Genomic DNA, 20,898 nt, shown 5'->3' with positions numbered 1-20,898 from the left:
TCAAACTTTAAATTAAGTACATGTTTTTAGTTGTTCGTGATGAGATCTTTCGATTGGCGTTTGAATTTTCCAAATCGGACCATTAGCTCGGGAGATAACAGGGGGGTAAAATTTACCCCCCCCCCCCCCCAGCCCCGTACGTACGGCTGGAGACCCCAGCCCCCGCGTGGGTTAACGTGTCAGCACGGGGGGGGGGGGATTTGGTCAAATGACTCCCGCAGTGGCCGAAATCGACGAAGATTTGCGTTTTTCCAAGATGAAATGCATAGGCGGCGGAACGGGGAGGGCACCGGGGCACCGTACCCCCCTTTAATTTTGGCATTTTAACATAAGCCCTATGGGCGTTGCATGGAAAGAATGGGATCAAAAGTCGGCAGTGCCCCCCCCCCCGTAATTGAAGGTGTTCCGCCGCTACTGATGAAATGAAAACTAAGCAGCCTTCATAAGAAAAAGTTTATTTTAAACGGTACAGCAATGAGTTAGGAATCGAAATCCGATGATTTTTTTGAATTAGGAGGATTTTTTAGGGGTAGGAATTTTTTTTAGCGATGCAACTCATTTTTAATGAGTTGCATCGAATCGATAACCATTTTATTCAAAAATATCAACTTTGAAATTTGACCTTATTTGACCTGACCTTGACCTGACCTTGACCTGACCTTCACCGGAACATAATCTAAACTGACCCCAAAGGCTGCCTGACCCACATAGTCGTATTTGGCATATAAAATGGACCATAAAACATGCATCACATGATATTTTCATATTGTGACCCTCAGTGACCTGACCTCTGTGACCTGACCTGGTATCAGTGACCTCAACTAGCAAAATATGTGTTAGACGAAAATTTCCCCATCGATGATTTTCAATGAAATGCAGTTAACCCGGCCGGGCCCGGGGGGTAATCCCAACCACCGCAGCCCGGGGGGCGTTTTTCGCCCCCCCCCCCCCCCCTGTCTAACTCCGTAAATAAGGGAGCTAAGGAAACAAAAGCGATACCAAACGAAAGGTCCTTACGAGACGATTCTAAAGCACCTAAAATTTTTGACCTCAGGTCAATTTTCAAGGTCAGAGGCTAAGGTCAAAGGCAAAAACCTGCACATGTGTAGTGATCTCAAAGTAAGCCTTCTAGAGGACGGCAGGCTGCATCAAACCGGCAAAATTGGGTGTCAAACGAAAGAAGAGAATCTGAGGATTCCGAAAATGTGCTCAAAATTAAAGGTCAAGGTCAAGGTCACGCTCAAAATTGACCTCAAACTTGGCATTTTTTCGCACATCTTGCGTGCTAACTTCCAAGATGTTTTGAAATGTTTTGAGGCTTATCAGTTCCCTATTTGTGGTTCATCTTACGATACAAGGCTGCTCAAAAGTCAAGGTCACAGAAGAGTATCCCTGCTAGAGGCTATTTCACTAATTCAAGTTAGTAATAATAAACAAGACAATTTTGCCATCCAGAAGCTCTAAATGAAGGCTTAGAGGAAAATAGATGCCAGATTCGTGATCAGCGGGTACACATCCATCATAAACGATCTTTCATGTGTCAAGGTCAACCAGAGGTCATTCGAGGTCACATGAGGTCAACATAAAACTTGACCTTTTCCGAACAAAATATATATCATTCGACGCGGCTTGATAAGGCGAATGCGATGGTCCCAGCTAACAATTTGCCGTTGTTACAACGTCGTTTAAACGTTGTCAACTGGTTACCACAACGTCCCGATTTATCGTTGTGACAACGTAATTTTGTAGACTCCAGACAACGGCGTGACAACGTCATCCGACCATGCATTTGAATGTCATCACAACGTTTCTGTAACGTGACCGTGACGTCCCAAAATTGTTCTTACAACGTCCCGCCAACGTTATGAAATGTTTTCTGTAACGTACCAACAGTGTTTCTGGAACGTTGTCACCACGTTTCCGCAACGTGACTACAAGGAGTATAGAACGCTTTGGCAACGTCTCTGCGACGTTTTTATCACGTGCGCACCACGTTGTCGCTACTTCGTATTGCCGTCCCTGCGACCCTGAGTAAACGTCCTAAACATTTTCGCAACGCCCTCTCAACGTGTTCGCAACATACTCAGAATGTGTTTCCGACGCTCTCTTCCCGTTCTCTAGACTTGTAAAAAAGGCATGTAAGAAGTGTATATTTCAATACATCATACAGGTCAATTTACAAAAAAAAAAAAAACGACGGCGGCGGCATCGGTGATGGGGCATGGGGCCCAGGGGCGACCCCATGGGGGCGTGGGACGGAATTGGGTTCTACCGGGTCTGACGCTAGCCGCTAGCACGCCAGAACTGGTGGAAGTTCACATCTTCACTAACCCTCGCTGGGAGGATCACTCGGCGGACCGTTAGGCACCGGCTCATTTGCGGCCTCGATGTCCCTAGGCAGCTGGCAGTGCCCGACTAGACGGTCGATGCGCACCCCCCGTTCCGGTCGCAGCTTCCGGACAGCCACTTCGCTACCGCATTGCCGACAGTAGGCCTGCCACAAGGCGCGCTGACGAGTTGCAGGACGTCTGCGGGAAGACATGAGGGAAAATCAGACATTCAATTCATGAAAAAATCACAAAAATACCTGCACCACTTTCCGTAACAGTGAGACAGGCTAGATCAAACATGTCAACACCTTAGAGGCTAGAGCTACAATGAACTATAGCCTAGACCGCACGATATTACAAGGCGCAATCTTGCAAATGCTAATTATGTCAATGTCAAATGTCAAATTAATCGTAAATGGTACTTTAACTTACCAGTCAAAGCAACAATCGCATCAAACGCAGACAACTGGCGCTATCTTTCATCTTCCAGCTATCTCAGCCGCGCCCGCCGCCGGCCCTCACCGCTCGCTCGCGCCGCGTAGACTGCGGCTCGGCCGGCTGGCTCTGAACGCCGGCCGGTGACACTGACGTCACGGCCCCTCAGGCGAGGTCAGGGCGCGAGCCACCGTTCGCCTGAGTGGCGGCCCGCGTGGCTTGCTGGCAGCCGCGGATAACAGCCGCGTTTACATAGGGATAGTTGCAAGCCTCTAGCTCCGCCTGTGATGTTGCAAAACATGCCAATGACGCTTTGCAATTTACACATGTTATATATATATATATATATATATATATATATATATATATATATATACAGGGTGTTTCACAATAAATGTTACTTTTGAATAGCTTAAATGAAGATCTTACTTGTTCGTAAGCGCGTAAATTTTATATGCATTTTGCTGCAAATTTGTAGCGGTTTCTAGTCCTTACATTTTTTTCTACAAACCGTCAACGGCTCCATCAGTATGGACGTGCAATGCCAACACCGTCAAAACGGGTCAATTCGCCGTGTACAGATGATGAGGCGGTATGGGTGGTCATGCATTACGGCGCTTTGCGGAGTCTGACCGCAGTGCGACGGAGTTTCGGTAGCCATTTAAAAGGAGGAAGGATATTCCGTCAAAAATGTCTTTCAAACGGGTAGTAGAAAGGTTCCAGAAGACTGGAAACACGAGACCAGCCCCGACTCCTGGCCGGACGGCGATCCCAGAGAATCTGGTTGAAAAAGTCAGACGGAAGGGTGGCATAGTGGAGAACCCGTGAAGGGTGCTGAACTGAAAGTTATATGTTCATCAGTCCTACTGTTCTGCTGTCTCATGTGGTAATACTCATGAGCCATATTGTAATACATGTCACTGAAACATCGTCGTTTGAAAAGCAACATTCATTGTGAAGGACCCTGAAGCTTAACAGCGAATTGACCTGTTTTGATGGTGTGGACATTGCACGTACATAAAGAATGCAGTTGATGATTCGTCATAGTTTTTGTAAGGATAAAAAACCCGAAAGAAATTGCAACAAAATGAATATGGAATTTATGGGCATACGAATAGCTGAGGTCATTTTAAAAGCTTATCAAAAGTAACGTTTATTGTGAAACACCCTGTATGTATATATGTATATATATATATATATATATATATATATATATATATATATATATATGTATGTATATATGTATAATGTATATATGTATATATATATATATATATATATATATATATATATATATATATATATATATATATATATATATATATATATATTAGAGAGAGATAGAGAGAGAAAGGTATCAGAATTTACTGGTAAAAACACCGCTAATTATTCAGTACCTATAATGTCAAGGTTGTGAAAAACCGTTTTAACAACGTGTTGGCGACCACCAGCTGACAACGTGAACAGTCCAAGTGTTAAAATATGTGAAATTTAACGATGAAAACTGAATATGCGCATTGAAAGTCAAAGGAAATGCATTATATGGCCATATATGTCACCATGCATTATCAAAATATAATGCTGCAAGTGCGCGGTTGCTGCAACGTACCAATAAAACGTTGTCACGACGTTTTACCACGACTTTCGGACCAAACCATGGCTTCACAACGTTCAGAACGTTGCTACAACGTAATTAAAACGTAATTTCGCAACTTACCGAAACACGACGTTGTGACAACGTTGTAGTAACGTTTCCTGTTAGCTGGGGTACCACTGCCATAGCTCTAGGACCATTTTTGTCGAAGTTATTTGCGAAAAACTAAAACCACATTTCGGGGTCGTTGACCTGACCTCTGACCTCAGGTCACCAAAACTATTTTTCTATTTTTCTCTAGGTCAAACGCTACACAACCGTGCTCATTATTTGTCTTTATCTCTAAAACTCTATTTTTAGCAGCTATTTGAAGTTTGCGTCTGTGACGCCGAAGTTTGCCGTGCAGGGGTCTAGAAAAATGGACCTTGTGACTTCATCAAGGGGGCTAGGTCCAACTTTTTTACTTCAGAAGATGTCAAATTGATAGGAGAAAATGTACTGAAAGTTTCGCTTTCCTATCCCTAAGCGTTCGGGAGCTATCGCAAATATTCGCCAGGGGGGGGGGGCGAAAAACGCCCCCCCCGGGCCCGCGAGGGTTAAATCAATTTTACAACGCATTTCTTGAAATGCCTGTAAACGGTGAAAAATCGACATTTGACCTGACCTGTGACGTCATCGGTTTGACCTAGGTCAACCAAATTGGGTCACAAGGTAGTTAGTTCTATGATGGAGCTATCCAACACCGTTTGCCGCTTGTCGCTATGTTGCGTGGTTTTCGAGATGTTAGGGGAGGGGGGAATTCCCCCCCCCCCCCCAGCAGGGCGCGTTGCTCCGCAGACCCCAGCGGGGCGCGGGTTAATATGGTGGGTTCTTTCGTAATGTTAATAAATGCTATTAAGGTAAACAATATTGTAAGTTGACCATAGCACGACATTTCCATTCTATTTTATCCCGTTCGCTCTAGCCCCTCTCGCCTGCCGCCCCCCCCCCCCCCAACACCACTACCACTACCACCAAACCGGCTGAGTTGGCTGAGGCGAGCGCCTCCCCTCCCTTCATGCCAAACAGAGCCTGGCTGTCGTGACCTCTGGCCTCACCGCCCTAAGGCTCGCCCGCTGTCCAAGGACGCCCTGCGCGGGCCGCAGTGATAGCCTCTGCCGAGTCCCGCCTCTATCCACCGTTCACCACGCGCTGGATTCATTCATGCCTCTGTGATTCATCGTCCTACTCGTCGGGTGGCGCCACTGTAGTCATAGGCGACTGCAGGGAAGCCGCGGTCAGAATGCCCCAAACGGCGAATTTTGAGGTTTTCTTTTAATTTCTCCGAAACTAGCCGGCATACGATCAAACCTTTTTCCATGATCATGAAAGGGAGGTATACGAATAAATTGGTTACATCTTCAAGCCTACAAAGCTGAAGACGAAAAAGATATAGCCGGAAAGGCAAAACCTACGCTTAAAACCCGCGAGACCTGTACCTATGCCCCCATCCGCGGCGTCCAACTGACATCCTTTTTGGATCAGACAGTGCGTTTCAGTGGCCGCCGGGTGACCCGGAGGGGGGGGACCCCTTCCCCCATCGCGCCGGGATGTTCAGTTCCGCTTCGTCCCAGAGGGACAGCCGAGCTAAGCTCTCCACCGCTCATAGGCGGCAGAACGGGAAGGGCACCGGACTGGGGCACCGGGCCCCCCTTTGATTTTGGCATTTTAACATTAGCCCTATGGGCGCTGCATGGAAAGATTAGAATGGGATCAAAAGTCGGCAGTGCCCCCCCCCCCCCTTAATTGAAGGTGTTCCGCCGCTACTGCCACCGCTTCGGTGCATATCAACGGCAGCCCCCTATTTTTTCCTTTCCTCCTTAGTCATCACATATGGTCATGACGTAGTCTCATCTCAGGGATCGCCAGGGCAGCAACCGGAGCGCAGACGGTGTTTCACTGGACGCTGCTACACCGCTGCTATCGCATTTCAAGAGCTGATGTCACAGATTGTGGCAGTGATAGGAGTTTGCTGACGTCTCCATGGAAGCCCAATTTGACACGTGTGATAGCAGCGTGCTGCTATCGGCCGTGAAACAGGTGGAACAGGGCCCCAATATAATATAACCGTATCGTAGTAAAACTGTATTGTAGTAAAAATATTTGGCGCAGAATACTTCATGTGATATCTGGCAGCATTTGGCAGTGAAACGAATTTGATACAAAATAAAGCGAAGCTTGCGCACAGTTTGTCTCAAACTAAGGGTATCTATATAACTGAGAAAACTGTAGACCTACTGTTAACGCCAGACCCCTTGAGACCCTAATTTTTCGCGATTACTTTTAAATGCGTGAAGGAATTTCAAACAAGCTCAGGACATGGCCGTTTCAAGACAGGCCGAAACTTATACAATTTAGATATTTTATCGCCATTTCAATATTTCAGGCACTTGTCATTGACTCGTAATGTTAAATTTCGAGCAAGATTTTCATCCGGTGTGTAGAGGCTATCACCAGTCAGTCTGTGATACGTTATGACGTCACAGCAGCTAAGCCCCGCCTCTGTGGTCTTGGCCTGCGGCGGTTTCGGGCCGGCGCGCGGTCACTCTCGCTGTGGCGGGGAGCGGGGACGGGCGACGGTCGAGCGGTGCCGAAAGCCGGCGGAGTTGTGCGTAGCGTCTTGGCTGACAGTGCCCAGAGAGCGACATGATGACTAAGGAGTCATAAATGCTCAATGCGCATTGCTTCTACAATGCTGATATGTTCGCTGATATTTTTTTTTATATAAGCTGCATATGACGGGCAGATGGCATATAACTGACATAAGGTTAGGAAATATTCACCTGTATTTAAAGCCTATGGCGTTGCAGATAATGCGATAATGGGATGTCGGATGTCACCAAGTAGCTGCCGATTTGTACATCGCTATGCAACCATCGAACAACGCAATAATAAGTTAATTGCCTGAGCTTCACATCATACGGCTCGCTCGTATTTCAAACAGATACCCTACATCGAAAATCGTATTTGTTAGGAATCGTTAACGTTTGTTCGAAGCACGACTGAGTAGTAGGTTGAGGAGTGATGGTCCTCTTGGTCCTATATACAAGAGTCAACAAGAGCCTAACATTTACTTGACCGTCTGCTGCAATTGACTCATAGCACGTGAAGCGTCAGCGAAATTCATAGTCCTTCACAGATGGCAGGGGTGTCGCTTGTACAGAGGTCGCTGATGGGCACGGGTCAATGCCGCAGTCGTGGGCGGAGCCTAATGTCATATGACGTGGAAAGCCTCTATCCAGGATGGAAAAACAGTTAACATTACGAGTCAATGACAAGTGCCTGAAATATTGAAATGGCGATAAAATATCTAAATTGTAAAAGTTTCGGCCTGTCTTGAAACGGCCATGTCCTGAGCTTGGTTGAAATTCCTTCACGCATTTAAAAGTAATCGCGAAAAATTAGGGTCTCAAGGGGTCTGGCGTTAACAGTAATTACGTCAACAGTCTTATAATAAGAAAATGAACTCCACCTCATTTACTATTTTTTTGCAAGTATTGCCATCTTGTTACAAAAAATATCATCAGAAAGATCATTTAGAAGTAAAATTATTGAAATTCGCGTCATTTAAGTTCATTAGCTTTGAGCTTTCGCTGTTACTTTGGTGACGTCACAAAACTCAATTATCTACGTAATCACTACTCCTTGAACGATACGTTATATGGCCTTGGATACGTTTCTGTAGATTTGAGACTGCGGTGGGGGGCAAAGGCTCATTTCCGTTCAATTTTAATTCATAGGTGAGACCTGTCTATAGCAAGGCCCTATATACCAGGTAGGGTCGTCCGGCGATTCTACCTGATCGTGACGTCAACTCGTGACGTCATCTGGGGGCAAGTCTTGAAGTCCCGTTTAAGTCCTATGCAAATGGGCGATTTTTGATGCGCTGTAGAACAAACTCTGCTAAAGCTAGCACAAAACAAAGTGCGTCATCGGAAAGCTAAGACATTTTTCTTCGAATTATCTAAGAAGCATTTTTCACTAAACCCATTAGTTTTTCCAAAAATGCGTAAAAAAGCCCCCATGCCTCCGCAGCCTCCCTTCCGCCGGCCGTCACGCCGCCGCGGTAGTGTAGTGGTTAGGATGCTTGCGCCGTAATCCAAAGATCGTGCGTTCGAAACTGGGCGCGGGTCGTACTTAAATCGAAATTGCAAGCAAAATATGTGTTTTTTCTTGATACATCACTTATATTTCAGCTAACCGTTCATAAAACTATCGATAACAATTGACTGAAACCCAAAATATAGAATTCATTCTAATAAAACAAATTCAAATATGGCGGCCGTTGCGCCAGGCTCCGCCCCCGACTCCGCCCCTTCGTGTGACGTCATCTGTGCACTTGGACACACAGGGAGATAGGGGACGACATGGGCCTGGTCTATAGATTGAGATGGCTTTGGGTGAGACGAGAGCTGTGCATTTATTTTGCAAGGAAGAGCTGATTTAGCTCACAGGGAATACGACTAAAAGTCTGCAGGAGTGCAAGCTCAGCAACTGGTTTTCTTGATCTGAGTGCGTTGTTGATGCGTGCCACGATGAATGATCCACTATCCCAATCCAGGGCTTCAGCTGGTGACCCAGTGCGCTACACTATGCTACGGTATTGGGTTAAAAAAATCAACAAAGGCAGACACTCTCAATGCTGGAGAGTCTGAGTTTGTTCATGCTTCTGTGGGGAGCCTAAACCGTCACAAGTGATAAGTGATGCATATTGCACATAGCGCGCTGAAGTGTTGTGCCGTGAAAAATGGCCTAGATTGTTGTTGTTTTTAGTACAATTTAGGGTGTGTTGATAGTCAACCCAGATCATCATACTAATTCAGGGCCCTGTTTCACCGGTGATAGCAGCACGCTACTATCAAATTGCGCGAGCTGACGTAATGTGGTGACGCCACAGTAATGACGTTTCGTGTAATCCGTGAGCTTTTTCATACCTACGTTTGGAACAGAGTTGCTGTGTCGTTGAATGCGTTTGATTTGTTCGTACGGCCGTGAAGATGTTAGCAGCAATATTTGATGACATCACACAGTTTGACGACGCCATGGTTTTATTGATGTTTCCATGGAAACCCAATTTGACACGTGTGATAGCAGCGTGCTGCTATCACCGCTGAAACAGGGCCCAGGAGCCAATGGAGTTAATGAGCAGCACCAGCTAGGATGAGAAATGACTAATGAGCTATGGTCTTCATTTAGTGGACCGCAAATCTGCCTGCTGTCACAAACAAGACCTGCACTGTACTGACAGCACTAAATAAGACCTATGATCTTTGGCACAAAAGACTGAGTAGGTATTTCAGTCGGGGAAACTATGGTAAAATCTGCTATTTTTAGCAGTCTGCTATTTTTAGCAGAAATCTGCTAAAAATGGGTACGCATGTGACGTCATCGTACCCAAATATAGCAGATTTGGGTACGGCCCCATACAAAAGCAGATCTGCACCCTAATTGAAGCAAATGCGCATCAAATGCCTGGCAGATTCATGATGAGAATAGTGCTGAGAGTGTTCTCTGCTATTTTTGTTCAGATCCGACTTTTTTCAAATTCATTATTTAAAAATAGTCGGATCTGAACAAAAATATCAGAGGACATTCTCAGCACTATTCTAATCATGAATCTGCCAGGCATTTGATGCGCATTTGCTTCAATTAGGGTGCAGATCTGCTTTTGTCGGGGGCCGTACCCAAATCTGCTATATTTGGGTACGATGACGTCACATGCGTACCCATTTTTAGCAGATTTCTGCTAAAAATAGCAGACTGCTAAAAATAGCAGATTTTACCATAGTTTCCCCGACTGATTTGCACTTTTGGTGAGAAAAACTTCGATAAATGTTGATTATTCCCTGCCAATTAACAAGTGGCCATGCCCACTTAGTCTCCCTTGCCTGTGATCTTTGATAGGTACCGATATGCCGATCACCTGCCTAGCAGTTCATCATATTGTCATGTTGACTTCACACAAAATCTGCACATCATTTTGAACCAGCTGGCTGCCTCCTCACTGACAAGATTTCATTGAGTCTGCCTGCTGCCATATGCTTTGCAAACTGGCCAGATCACAATAAAAAAGTTGCTGCTGTGTCATGTGTGCCTCAGTGGTCAGTCTTGTACAGTCAAGCTTGTTGGTTGTTGTACTGTGGTCTGTGGGATACTTAGGTTTTTATTTTGTAGATCGTTGTTTGTTCTTCCAGGCCAACTTCTCTGGATTTTTTAGTTTTTTTTTGCTTTGAAATCTGAAATGTAGTGCACTAAAGCTTTGTTTGTTTACAGTTCTGGATTTAATATTCAGAATTATTGAATGAGCTATCACCTTTATATTTTTTTCTTTGAGCTCTAAACCTACTAAATAGTCAAATTTTGTGTTGGTGGTTGCCTTGTTAGCCTTGTTATAGTTCGTTTTTTTTTTCAAAAGGACGCTGGCCCCAAGTATGTTTTTCGAACAAGCACGTGTTTTAGCGAGCAAAACGAGCAAAAACTGAACCTGAGAAAATCGAACGTCGACTAATTTTAACATGTGATTTCTTCCCGATAATTTCCATATGGGCGTTTTGGAAGCAGAAATGAGAACAGCGGTGACGTCATGCTGTCGAACATGTATTTCAATGTAACTTATGACTATCATGGACGGAACCGCTCACTCGATTATAAGCTCGGCAACAGTGAAAAACTAAGTTTCACCCAAATTCGTTGACACTTGTCTCACTGCACGGGCATTTGGGTGCCTGCTGCCACCAGTGACGTCATCATAGTATGTTCATTTTTAAGAAACAATTTCCAGCTACTTACCGTGCAAAATTTGAAATCGATTATTTTTTCGGTAAGAAATTCTTGGCCAGACACTGAAGCTGCCAAAACTCACGTGAGAGCTTCGATATTGAACTTTGAGCCAGCGTCCTTTTGAAAAAAAACGAACTATAGGTAATCTTTGACTAATAAAAGCACCTGTCACCATCCTCTAAATGTCATAATTGCACCATATTTGAATTTTGAAGTGCGAGGGCATTTTAAAACTTTTTGTGCAACCTTGCTTCCATCTCCTCTATTTTGCCCACTCATGCTTCAACTGTCTATTTTTCTCACAATTCACTCTTATTCCTAGTTCCCACATCTTTGATTTGCTCTTATCCTCACCTTTTTCTCCTCTTTCCCTATTTATCTTCTAGTATCTCTTCTTTTCATCTTCCTCCATTGCTCTATATCTGTAGGTATATATCTTCCTTTTGTCATGCCTTTTGTCACTCATAGTCATGACCTATGTGCATATGGTTCCAGAAATACTGTTAGGGTAACTTGATGTTACACTCATTAATGCTGCCACTGAAATTGATGTTCTACAAGGTCAATGTGCTTTGATTAGGTATTTTGTGTTTTGGTTTTAGCACTGCTAGTAGTGCTGCTGACTTCATGGGGCTGTGCTTTCATTGTGGCCTTTCAGGCAAGCTTTTGTTCAGCAGGATATGTGTGTGATGGGAGGGGTAGCATAATGTTTTCTGTTCTCCATGTTACCATGTACCATTGTTGTTTTGTTGTGTAGAGCTCTGTCTTAACTTTTTTGTAGGGCAGGTTGATGCATCTCCATCACTCCTATTTTTGTATTTCCCTCATTGCATTATTTTGCCTTGGTTTTTGTTTTGTCTTACACATTGCATATGCTCAACTGTAACCTATGGCCCAGCTCCTAATTTACAGAAGCTGATGTGTATTTTTACCCTTTTCCAGGTATGCACTAAAACAAGATGTGGGTAAAGCCACAAGAAGTGCTGATTGCCAATGCCCTATGGTAAGTAATGCAAGAAGATATATTTTATACACTGCAGTGTTGAGAGTCAGGCTGCCCTTTGGTGACTTGGTCAAGGGGTTTTCACATTATACCTATCAGATAGATGCATAATAATGGCCTCTATCAGCCAGTCACCATTTTCTGATTTCTTTTTCTGGAAAACTTGGGGAAGTTGGGTCCTCAAACACTGATTTGTTAGACCTCTATAGTAATTTTGACTCAGTAGAGCCTCTGACTGATAAACCTCCTCTCTGTGCGCAGGGTGGTGGAGCGCTCCAACCAGTACTTTGTACTGCAGAAGAGGAAGGGCCACGGCACGCGCGGCCTCTCGTCACTGCTCGTGGGCACGCTGGATTCAGTGTTTGACACCCGGCCGCCGCCGTACAGGATCCTGCATCAGACGCCGAGCTCCGAGATCAGCTACCGTGAGTACGAGGGGGTATCGAAAAGTTCTGATCATCACATAGAAGATATAGACCGATTTTGATGATTTTTGGTTGGAATTTTATTTGGTTCTCAAGAACAATGTTCCCGCAAAGAAAATCCTGAAAAGTGGTTTTATCTTATGTAGGAGAGACTAAGAAGTAAAAAAGATGAGTATTGGGCCTATTGAGGACCGAACCGTCATCCAACTGATGCATTTGAAACGGTATCACACTGAGAAAATACATCAAGAACGTGAAATTAGTTTATGGCTAGGAAAGCCCATCTCATGCACTTACCGAAAATGAAGAAATAATTTTCAACTTGGTTGCATGGCTCTTGCAGGGGAGTCAAGAAGTGAGTGACTACCAGTAACTGACAAGGTGATGACTGTGAAGAAAGTGGAGGACCTCATCCTTACAGATCGTTGTGTTACCTTTCAGATGATTGTGCAACAGAAAGGTCATGATGCTGGCAGTGCCTGAAAATATTATCAGCGTAGAACTACAGACGATAAAGGAATCAGCCCGCTTAGAAGTTCGTGTGTCTTCTTTGTTCAAGAGAAAAATGCGTCTTGGCCTTTCGAAACGAAAACTAGACTTTTTTTAGGAAATTGAAGACATCTTCGATCGTTTGATGACTTGTGACGAATGCTGGGTCTATGTGTATGATCCAGAGACAAAAAGATGATCAAAGAAGTTGAAGCACGGCACATCTGTCCTTCTTAAAGGCGAAGATGCAGAAGCCGATATGGAAGGTCAATGCTATCAGTGTTCTGGATCTGGCGTAGGATAGTCATTACCGACTGTCTTGATGATGGTCGGATAATGATTAGCAAGCACTACTGCACACTTTTGAAGAAGTTGCGATATGGCCTCGAGCAGAATCGCCGCAAAAAAAGCCCAAGAAAGGTGTTTTATCCTCACCGACAGCACCCCCGCCCATTCGTCCTGAGCTGCGATTGAAGAAACTATATGATATGGACATTAAATCCTACCGCATCTAGCAAAATCACCTGACCGGGTATTAACTGACTCTTGATTGTTACGGGAGATGAAGAATCCACAGTATGGCCGGTGATTTAAGGACAGAAATGACGTCATCGATGAGGTGGAGCAGTGATTTACGGGACAGTGCGAAGGTCCTACAATGACCGCCTGAGGCAGCTCAAAAAACGATGCAATAAGTTTGCGGTCGTGTGTGGTGACTTGTGAACGAGTAACGAACATCATGTAAAAAAATCAAATTTCTATCGCATCTAATTCATGGTGATGATCAGAACTTTTCGATACCCCCTCGTACATTGACGGCACTCAGCCCGCCCCACAGCTGACGCCGAGTTCGGAAATCAGCTACCGTGAGCACATACATGGGCGGTGGGCGGATCTCACACCAGACAGAACTGGGATACTGTAACTATATATACAGATGGCTCTCATCCTGGCTCATGACATCGCTGGCACCTGCTAAGTAGTAACACAGCCAACGTTACAGAGACGCCGGACTGCGCGGCGTGCCGCTGCAGTCCGCGAATCAAGCCGTCCCATGCACGGCTGGTCCACTCGAGATCGCCAGGCCTCTGTTAGGCACGTGCCTTACTGCCGAACCGTGTCCCACACTGGTAATGGGAGGGGGCGGGGTTCGGCGGACTGGTGTAAAATCCGGGAGGGCCGGCTGGAAGGACGTACAGGCTGCAGCTCTACTGCTGTTCCAAAGTTAAAAAAACTAAAAACAAGAAAAAATTGGGAAGCAATTTGAAAGACCCACTTTGGGAGTCCCATGCATAATAAAGTGCAGTTTGTATTGCATTGTTTGGCACGACCGGTAATCTATATGCTAATGGTCTCAGGTTGTTTGCATTAGCGATGTCGCCTATGCATAGTCTGTGGTCTCTGGGGATTATTTCGTCGATTCGTGCCGCCTCATCTGCACACACGACTGCACCGTGTCGACGTTTCTGCAGCGGTGACGGCTGACTCAGGCTCAGCTGACGCGTGTCTGGCGGTGACGTCACGGCTCGTGTACGCGCACTGCGCAGACCCCCCCCCCCCCCCCCTGGGAGTCTCACAGCGCCGGCGGAAACCTATGTGCACTGAGTCGCATGGTCGGTCCGTAATATGCACGGTGAATGACTGCAGCTGATGTACCTACTACGGTTTTGTATGGTGTGAGTATGGTCTGCTCGGCCTGCCTCACAACCATGCCCAATGCCTGCAGCGCATTGGAATGTTTTAGTGCCCGGAATACGTCAATTTCAGTACTTGAGAGCGTCTCTCTTTACTGTGTTTATAGTAAAATCGTACATTGTTCGACCTTCCCCGTCACTCACTGCCAACTGTCCCGAACGCAGTCCGCGCGTACCTCAGTGACCTGACCATGACATGTTGTGACGATTTGTGACCCCTTGTGATCTAATATTGCCTTCCCACCCCTCAATGACCTGCACTAATCGTCACCTTTCCTTCCCTTGCCCTGACCCCGCCTCCCCCGCTCGTTCCGGCAGTGGTGGCCATCTCAGTGACGTCATCGGAGATATTCTCCGACTGGGCCTGGCTGGAGTCGCACCTGCTGCCGATTGTGGCAGCGTTTGACTCGGATGATGACGTCATGGAGTTCGTCAAGTGTAAAATGGAGAGCCTGGTGGCGCAGCGCAGTCAACCCACGGACGGTGAGTTGTCTGAGGGGGAGGGGGAGGTGGGGGTGAGGGGGGGAGGCGAGGGGGAGGGGGGACGGAGGGATATTATGCCGTGAATTCATGCACAAAGTTCGTTGTTTTTTGTTTTGTTACCAGAAACTGGTTTGTGGTGGGTCTGTGGTGTGTTTATTTCAAATTCACGTCCGCCAGTTCTCAATGTTCTTGCTTGTGTTTGTTTATGAGCTGACTTGTAGCATCCTTTATACACTGGCACATACAGGCAGCGCCATAGGACGTGGGCTCCGCCGTCAGTCTACTGCCGAATGGTATGCTGCTTAGCGCACTTCATATGATATCGGATGCCGGTCTTGTCTTTTGCTTTGCTCTTAGTCGATAGCAGATTCGTCCTATTTCCATTCATACGTATCTCCATTTTATTTTCAAATTATTCCGTATTATTTCGTTTCTTAGTTTAGTTTTACCGCGGGCTTTGGCTGCCTTTTTTGACAATGATTAACCCTTATGTGGAGTCCCCCAAGGCTCTATAATCGGTCCCATCCTCTTCCTCATCCTTATCAACGACCTACCATCTTTCCTGCCCCATGGTAGACTAGTATCCTACGCAGATGATACCCAAATCCTAGACTCAGCACCTAACAATCCTGACGAACTCCAAGCGCTGAGGTATCGAGCCGAAAATAACGTTGAATGTCTTCAGCAATGGTTTAGTAGAAACAGTCTGAAAATGAACGCAAGCAAAACTTCTTTCATTATCATTGGCACAGTAAATGCAGTTGAAAAAGCATCATCCTTCACGATTCGGATAAATAACGAAGAAATCCGGCCACAAAAACATCTAAAAATCCTGGGCGTTGAATTCGATCAGACCCTCACCTGGGAGCGCCACATATCCTCAGTCGCCCGGCGTACCAACGCAATAATCATATCTCTTTTCAAAATCCGATCTCACCTCTCAAATGACATCCTCAAAATTCTTGTACAGACCCACGTCCTCCCTCACCTTCAGTATTGCTTGTCAGTATGGGGTGGGGCGACACGCACCCGCCTGAACCGACTGCAGTAGGTCATAAATTTTGCCGCCCGACTGGTATCTGGTTTACGCCGAGGCGACCATATATCCCCGCCCTCGCGACGCTTGGGTGGCCCGATATCGACACGCTAGTGATGCGTCGCGACGCGATAAATATCTACCGCGCTCTACATGACCCCGCAGCCCCCCAGCCGCTCAAAGCCATGGCGCGCCCTCGCCAAACAGTGTGTTCGCGTCGAACGCGAGCCACCGCCGCCGGCGCTGCGGTACTCGCGCCCCCTCGCCTCCAGCTAACGACCGCGCGGCGACTTTTTCCTTACCGAGCCGCCGTGTCATGGAATAAACTTTCGCGTGTGACTACACTTTCCACGTCACGTCGCCAGCTCATGACCAGGCTGGAACAGTGACAAATACCCTCCTTATCTGCTTGTTTTCAACTCTGTTACTTTCATTACATGTACGTGTGTTTGCAAATGTATGTTGTGCTGTCAATGCATCGCCATGTTAACTGGGCTCGTAATAGCCACCTGTGGAGAGTTTCCAGTATAAATACAAATACAAATACATTATGTCGGAACGATCCACTGGATGATCACGCACTAATAGATCCTCTGCCTGTCCATTGACTCCCAGTATTTGTATGGACCGTTTCCGGTATTCTTGCCGTAATTCGTTATTTAACAACGGCGTAGTTTTGTTTTTCTTTCTGTTACGCTTCGGGTGACCGATAAGAGCTCTCGGACTCTGTCCATCCACATACCATCCTGGAATGGCACAATCTCTTCTCGGATATCGAAGTCTTGGCTAGTTGCTGATAGTCACTTATTTTGTTGTCAGTTTTCTGACGGAAAGCCACCTGCCTGGCGGTGCCTTAGCTCACGGTGCGCGCTGACGCGTCTCCTGTCGTCGGTGTAACGCTTTTGTGCGTGCATCGATGGTGCATCCCTTCCAGTGGTCGCCTTATCAGCCAACCTGGGCTGATTTTCATCTCTTGATACGGAGCATTGGTCTGGGATGATGGACCTGTTGAAGGTCACGACGGATCAGCTGTTGAAATAGTCTGCAGGGTCGGTAGACTCAAGTCTGAACGCCACCGAAGAGCTTGTTCTGCTTGTAAGCGGCGGGAAGTCACTTGTGAGTTTGAGAGCAGATATCTCCAACAGTCAACTTTCTGGAACATCGGGAACGTGTCGTGTGCCCCATCCGAGCTCGAACATTGGTGCTGGACTGGGACAGAATATCTGCACTGAGACTACGACTGCGTGAGCCGGCACTGCGCAGCTACGGGACTGTACCAGCTGCACTGCCGCCTGTAGCTGAGCCAGCGTTACGAATTACGACCTCCCTCTCCAACCATTCCACCATGCACCGCGCCGTGTGGGGCTCGGTGTGCCACAACCCTGTCAGAGCTGTGACCAGTGTCACTCACCTCGCCACGGCCCTGTTCACAGACAACGAGACGGGCGCGTTCAAATCGACCACGGAGAAATTCCGGCGGCTGTTCAACGCACCCGCGGAGGAGAAACTGGTCAACCACTATTCGTGCAGGTGAGCACTGAGCATGCCCTGGTTGGGGCTGATGGGGACAGTGGTTACTGACTATGGGTGAGCATATGATATCTACTACATGGCTGGTTGCTGTCCTGTTGGGATCAGAAACATTGTTCCACATGACTTGGTAGTGTCGCCCTCACACCCGCTGTTTCGCAGTGTTCCGTGACCCCCCCCCCCCCCCCCTCCTCTCCCCCTGTTGTGTGTAACTTTCAGCCTCTATTATCGACCCCGCCCCATGATTGCCCTTTAGTAATCGTCACCATCACTTACAGCTACTGGAAGGGTGTCCCCACGAGTCCCCACCAGTTTGGCTCAGTAACAGTCGCTGTATCATAGGGCTTGGTAGTTGCGCAACATGTGTTTAGCGTTCAGCGTCCATTGTCGACTCTATCCTACCTACCACCACCTTTAGTTTGGTTCTATACTTTATCAACTTGTAGTAATGCTGACCTTATAACCGTCAGCTACTGGAAGGGCGTGCCGCGCCAGGGCTGGCTGTACCTCAGCATCTCCCACCTGAGCTTCTACTCGTTCATCCTGGGCCGAGAGGTCAAGGTGCGACTGCGATGGACCGACATCGTCAGCATCGACAAGTCCAACTCGCTCATATTCCCAGACAGCATCAAAATATCCACACGGCAAAAGAGCGTGAGTAACACTGATGACCTTCGCAGGGTGGTGAGTTAGGCTGGTGCGTGCCGGCTTATGTTAATATTTATTGCCTTTATGAGCATTTATTATCATCCTTATTACATAGAATATGGTTGATATTGCAACGCAAGGCTTATTGCCGCAAGATCAGCTGTGCCATAGCGGAAGTAATTGTTGCGTAGCCGTTGATCTATAACTAAGTCCAGTTAAATTTCGCTGGTTTGTTGTTCATATCGTTTGAGATGTTTTCCTTCGTCGACATCGCTACCATTCTTGTTTGTTCACCCCTGTCGGCTGTCTTCCACAGTATTACTTCTCCATGTTCCTGCACAAGAAGGAGACGTACGAGCTGATCGAGCAGCTGGCCAACATCGCCATGCGCCAGCTGATGCGGGAAGAGGGCTTCAGTGAGGACCCCGAGCTCATCAACAAGATCAGGTCAGACACAGCGTTTATTGATACCACCATCAACGTTACAATCAACCAGTCCGGCTTGAATGAATTGTCACAGTGACATATATGGGTTTTCGAGTAACCCAGCCGCACACGCCTGCGCTTCTCTCACTTCCTATCATGCTTTTTATTTTTACTCTTTTTTTGCCGGATGTTAAAGAACCGCTGACTGGCCTACTTCTAGTATTTCTTACCCCTTTCGCTGCGTGTGTACGCATCCCTCTTTTTTCTTCTTCATCCATTATTTTCCGACTGTTTGTCAGGCATGTCGTGTTTTGCATCAGTCCCTCTTTGCTTAGTTTTTACTTATCCACCCTATTTTCCCTCTCCCTCAGCCGGAACGTGTCACGGAAGACGCCCGGTCTGAAGCGGGACCTGGACGCCCGCGCGCAGAGCGAGGCGTACCGCAGTAACTTCCGACTGCCGGGCGGCGAGAAACTGGATGGGCGCGCCGACTGTACCCTATGGACACCCTACAACAAACAGCACGTCTGGGGGACGCTGTACATCAGCGCCAACTTTGTCTGCTTCGAGAGCAGGGTAAGAGAGGAGAGAATTATGGAGAGAAGACAGTGGAGAGACCTGATGTGGGAATTGAGTTGGCCATGGGAATGAGAACGGGTATATCTGTAGAATGGGAAGGAATGATAAAGATGGGAGGAGGGAGGTAGTGCTATTGTGGTCAGTCTGTGGTCAGTCTGATCACAAACTAGCTCAAAAGAATGCGTACTGGTCATGAAGCTCAGCTTGCACCTGATGGCTCCAACGTAAACAGCGAAGATGTTACTCGGGTGGCATCAAGATAAAAATAAGAGATCCTAGGGACATGGAGATTATGCGGGGGTCGTGTGTGTGGAGGTTCTCTTGATGGCCGTAGTAGTCAGGGGTGGAGAGTTTGCACGAAAATGGGCTCTGAGGCAACTTTGGTAGATGAAGGCAGTATCTCGCGTCATTTCAACGGAAATAAATGGGTGCGCGATTCTGAAAGACATTTGCTGCTGCAGTAGCGATTATGATGGATCGGGGAATCGCATGACATTGACATTGATGGAAGTTGTATTAGAATGCTTTCTAACGGTTGCAATGTCGTCTGGCGGCGGTGGTCGCTGGTGTAGAGCGCGCTTCCGGCGCCGGTGCCCTCTCGCCGGTCGGTGCGACACAAACCGCGACAGTCGCGCTACGGCCAGTGTCCACACTGGTATGAGCCAGAGTGGGGCGGCGGGACCGGCGGTCTGGGCCGGCCTCAGCCGCCGGCCGGCCGCGCCACCGCCGCGGTACGTGCTGCATGACGGGACCGACTGCTGTGAGCGGGGACTGGACGCTGTTTGAACGAATGGGACTGATCAACGCTGGGCTGATGGCTGCGCCTTGTCCTAGCTCATATATAACCGAGGCATCAAAGCGACAACACAAGTAACACTCATACACCTTACCAGACTTCTCTAAATAAATAGAGAAGTCTGTGACCTTACCCATCGGGAAATTACTGAGCTTTTGGGGATACCGGCTTGCATTCAGCGCTTTGTAAAGTGACGTCAATGTCATTTAGAATATGGTACTCGCCTTCTGTCGGATCAAAACCGATAATGGCTGGTGTTTGCATGGGAGTCATGAACAGCGTCCAGCCTGGTCGACGAATCAGAACGCGAGAGAGACGGGTGCATGCTAGGGTAGACGAATGCGGACCGCCTGTTCCCTCTGGGTAGGTTTTCTTCCTGGGCATGACCTACTTAGATGCTTGTTGTTTGATGGAGGTGTTGAATATGTATACCTTGGGATATCTTGGGACAAAGCATGATTTCGTGCGAAACATTTACATGGGAATTTGGAATGGAATCAGACTGAGGGTGACATTTGGCTGCGTGAATAAACTGCGAGAAGCCAGGTGCAGCTGCATTGAGGGAACCAACAGATGCAGCAAGCGGCAGTAACTTTTGTAATGGCCCATAC

At 47.1% G+C, this 20,898-nt stretch overlaps 1 protein-coding gene across 9 annotated transcripts in view; it reads left to right on the top strand.

Annotated features, from left to right (window-relative positions):
* LOC122380066 (TBC1 domain family member 9-like) overlaps positions 1 to 20,898 on the top strand; it is a 98,023-nt gene that overhangs the window by 42,601 nt on the left and 34,524 nt on the right. For 2 of the 9 annotated variants that reach the window (XM_043362859.1, XM_043362855.1), the window contains exons 1-8: positions 8,774 to 8,798; positions 12,121 to 12,181; positions 12,443 to 12,606; positions 15,108 to 15,272; positions 17,742 to 17,838; positions 18,309 to 18,492; positions 18,803 to 18,933; positions 19,284 to 19,488. In XM_043362859.1, coding sequence (XP_043218794.1) covers positions 12,138 to 12,181; positions 12,443 to 12,606; positions 15,108 to 15,272; positions 17,742 to 17,838; positions 18,309 to 18,492; positions 18,803 to 18,933; positions 19,284 to 19,488 — 990 coding nt within the window. In that variant the 5' untranslated portion in view covers positions 8,774 to 8,798; positions 12,121 to 12,137. Of the gene's footprint in view, positions 1 to 8,073; positions 8,139 to 8,773; positions 8,911 to 12,120; positions 12,182 to 12,442; positions 12,607 to 13,945; positions 13,962 to 15,107; positions 15,273 to 17,741; positions 17,839 to 18,308; positions 18,493 to 18,802; positions 18,934 to 19,283; positions 19,489 to 20,898 lie in introns of those variants that run through there. The other 7 variants (XM_043362852.1, XM_043362853.1, XM_043362857.1 and 4 more) reach the window with 7 other exon arrangements.

This window comes from Amphibalanus amphitrite, unplaced genomic scaffold (assembly GCF_019059575.1).
Source record: "Amphibalanus amphitrite isolate SeventyFive unplaced genomic scaffold, NRLGWU_Aamphi_draft 000090F_arrow, whole genome shotgun sequence".
NCBI lineage: Eukaryota > Metazoa > Arthropoda > Thecostraca > Balanomorpha > Balanidae > Amphibalanus > Amphibalanus amphitrite.
The sequence above is the reverse complement of the archived record's forward strand: the minus strand, read 5'-3'. Positions and strand labels throughout refer to the sequence as shown.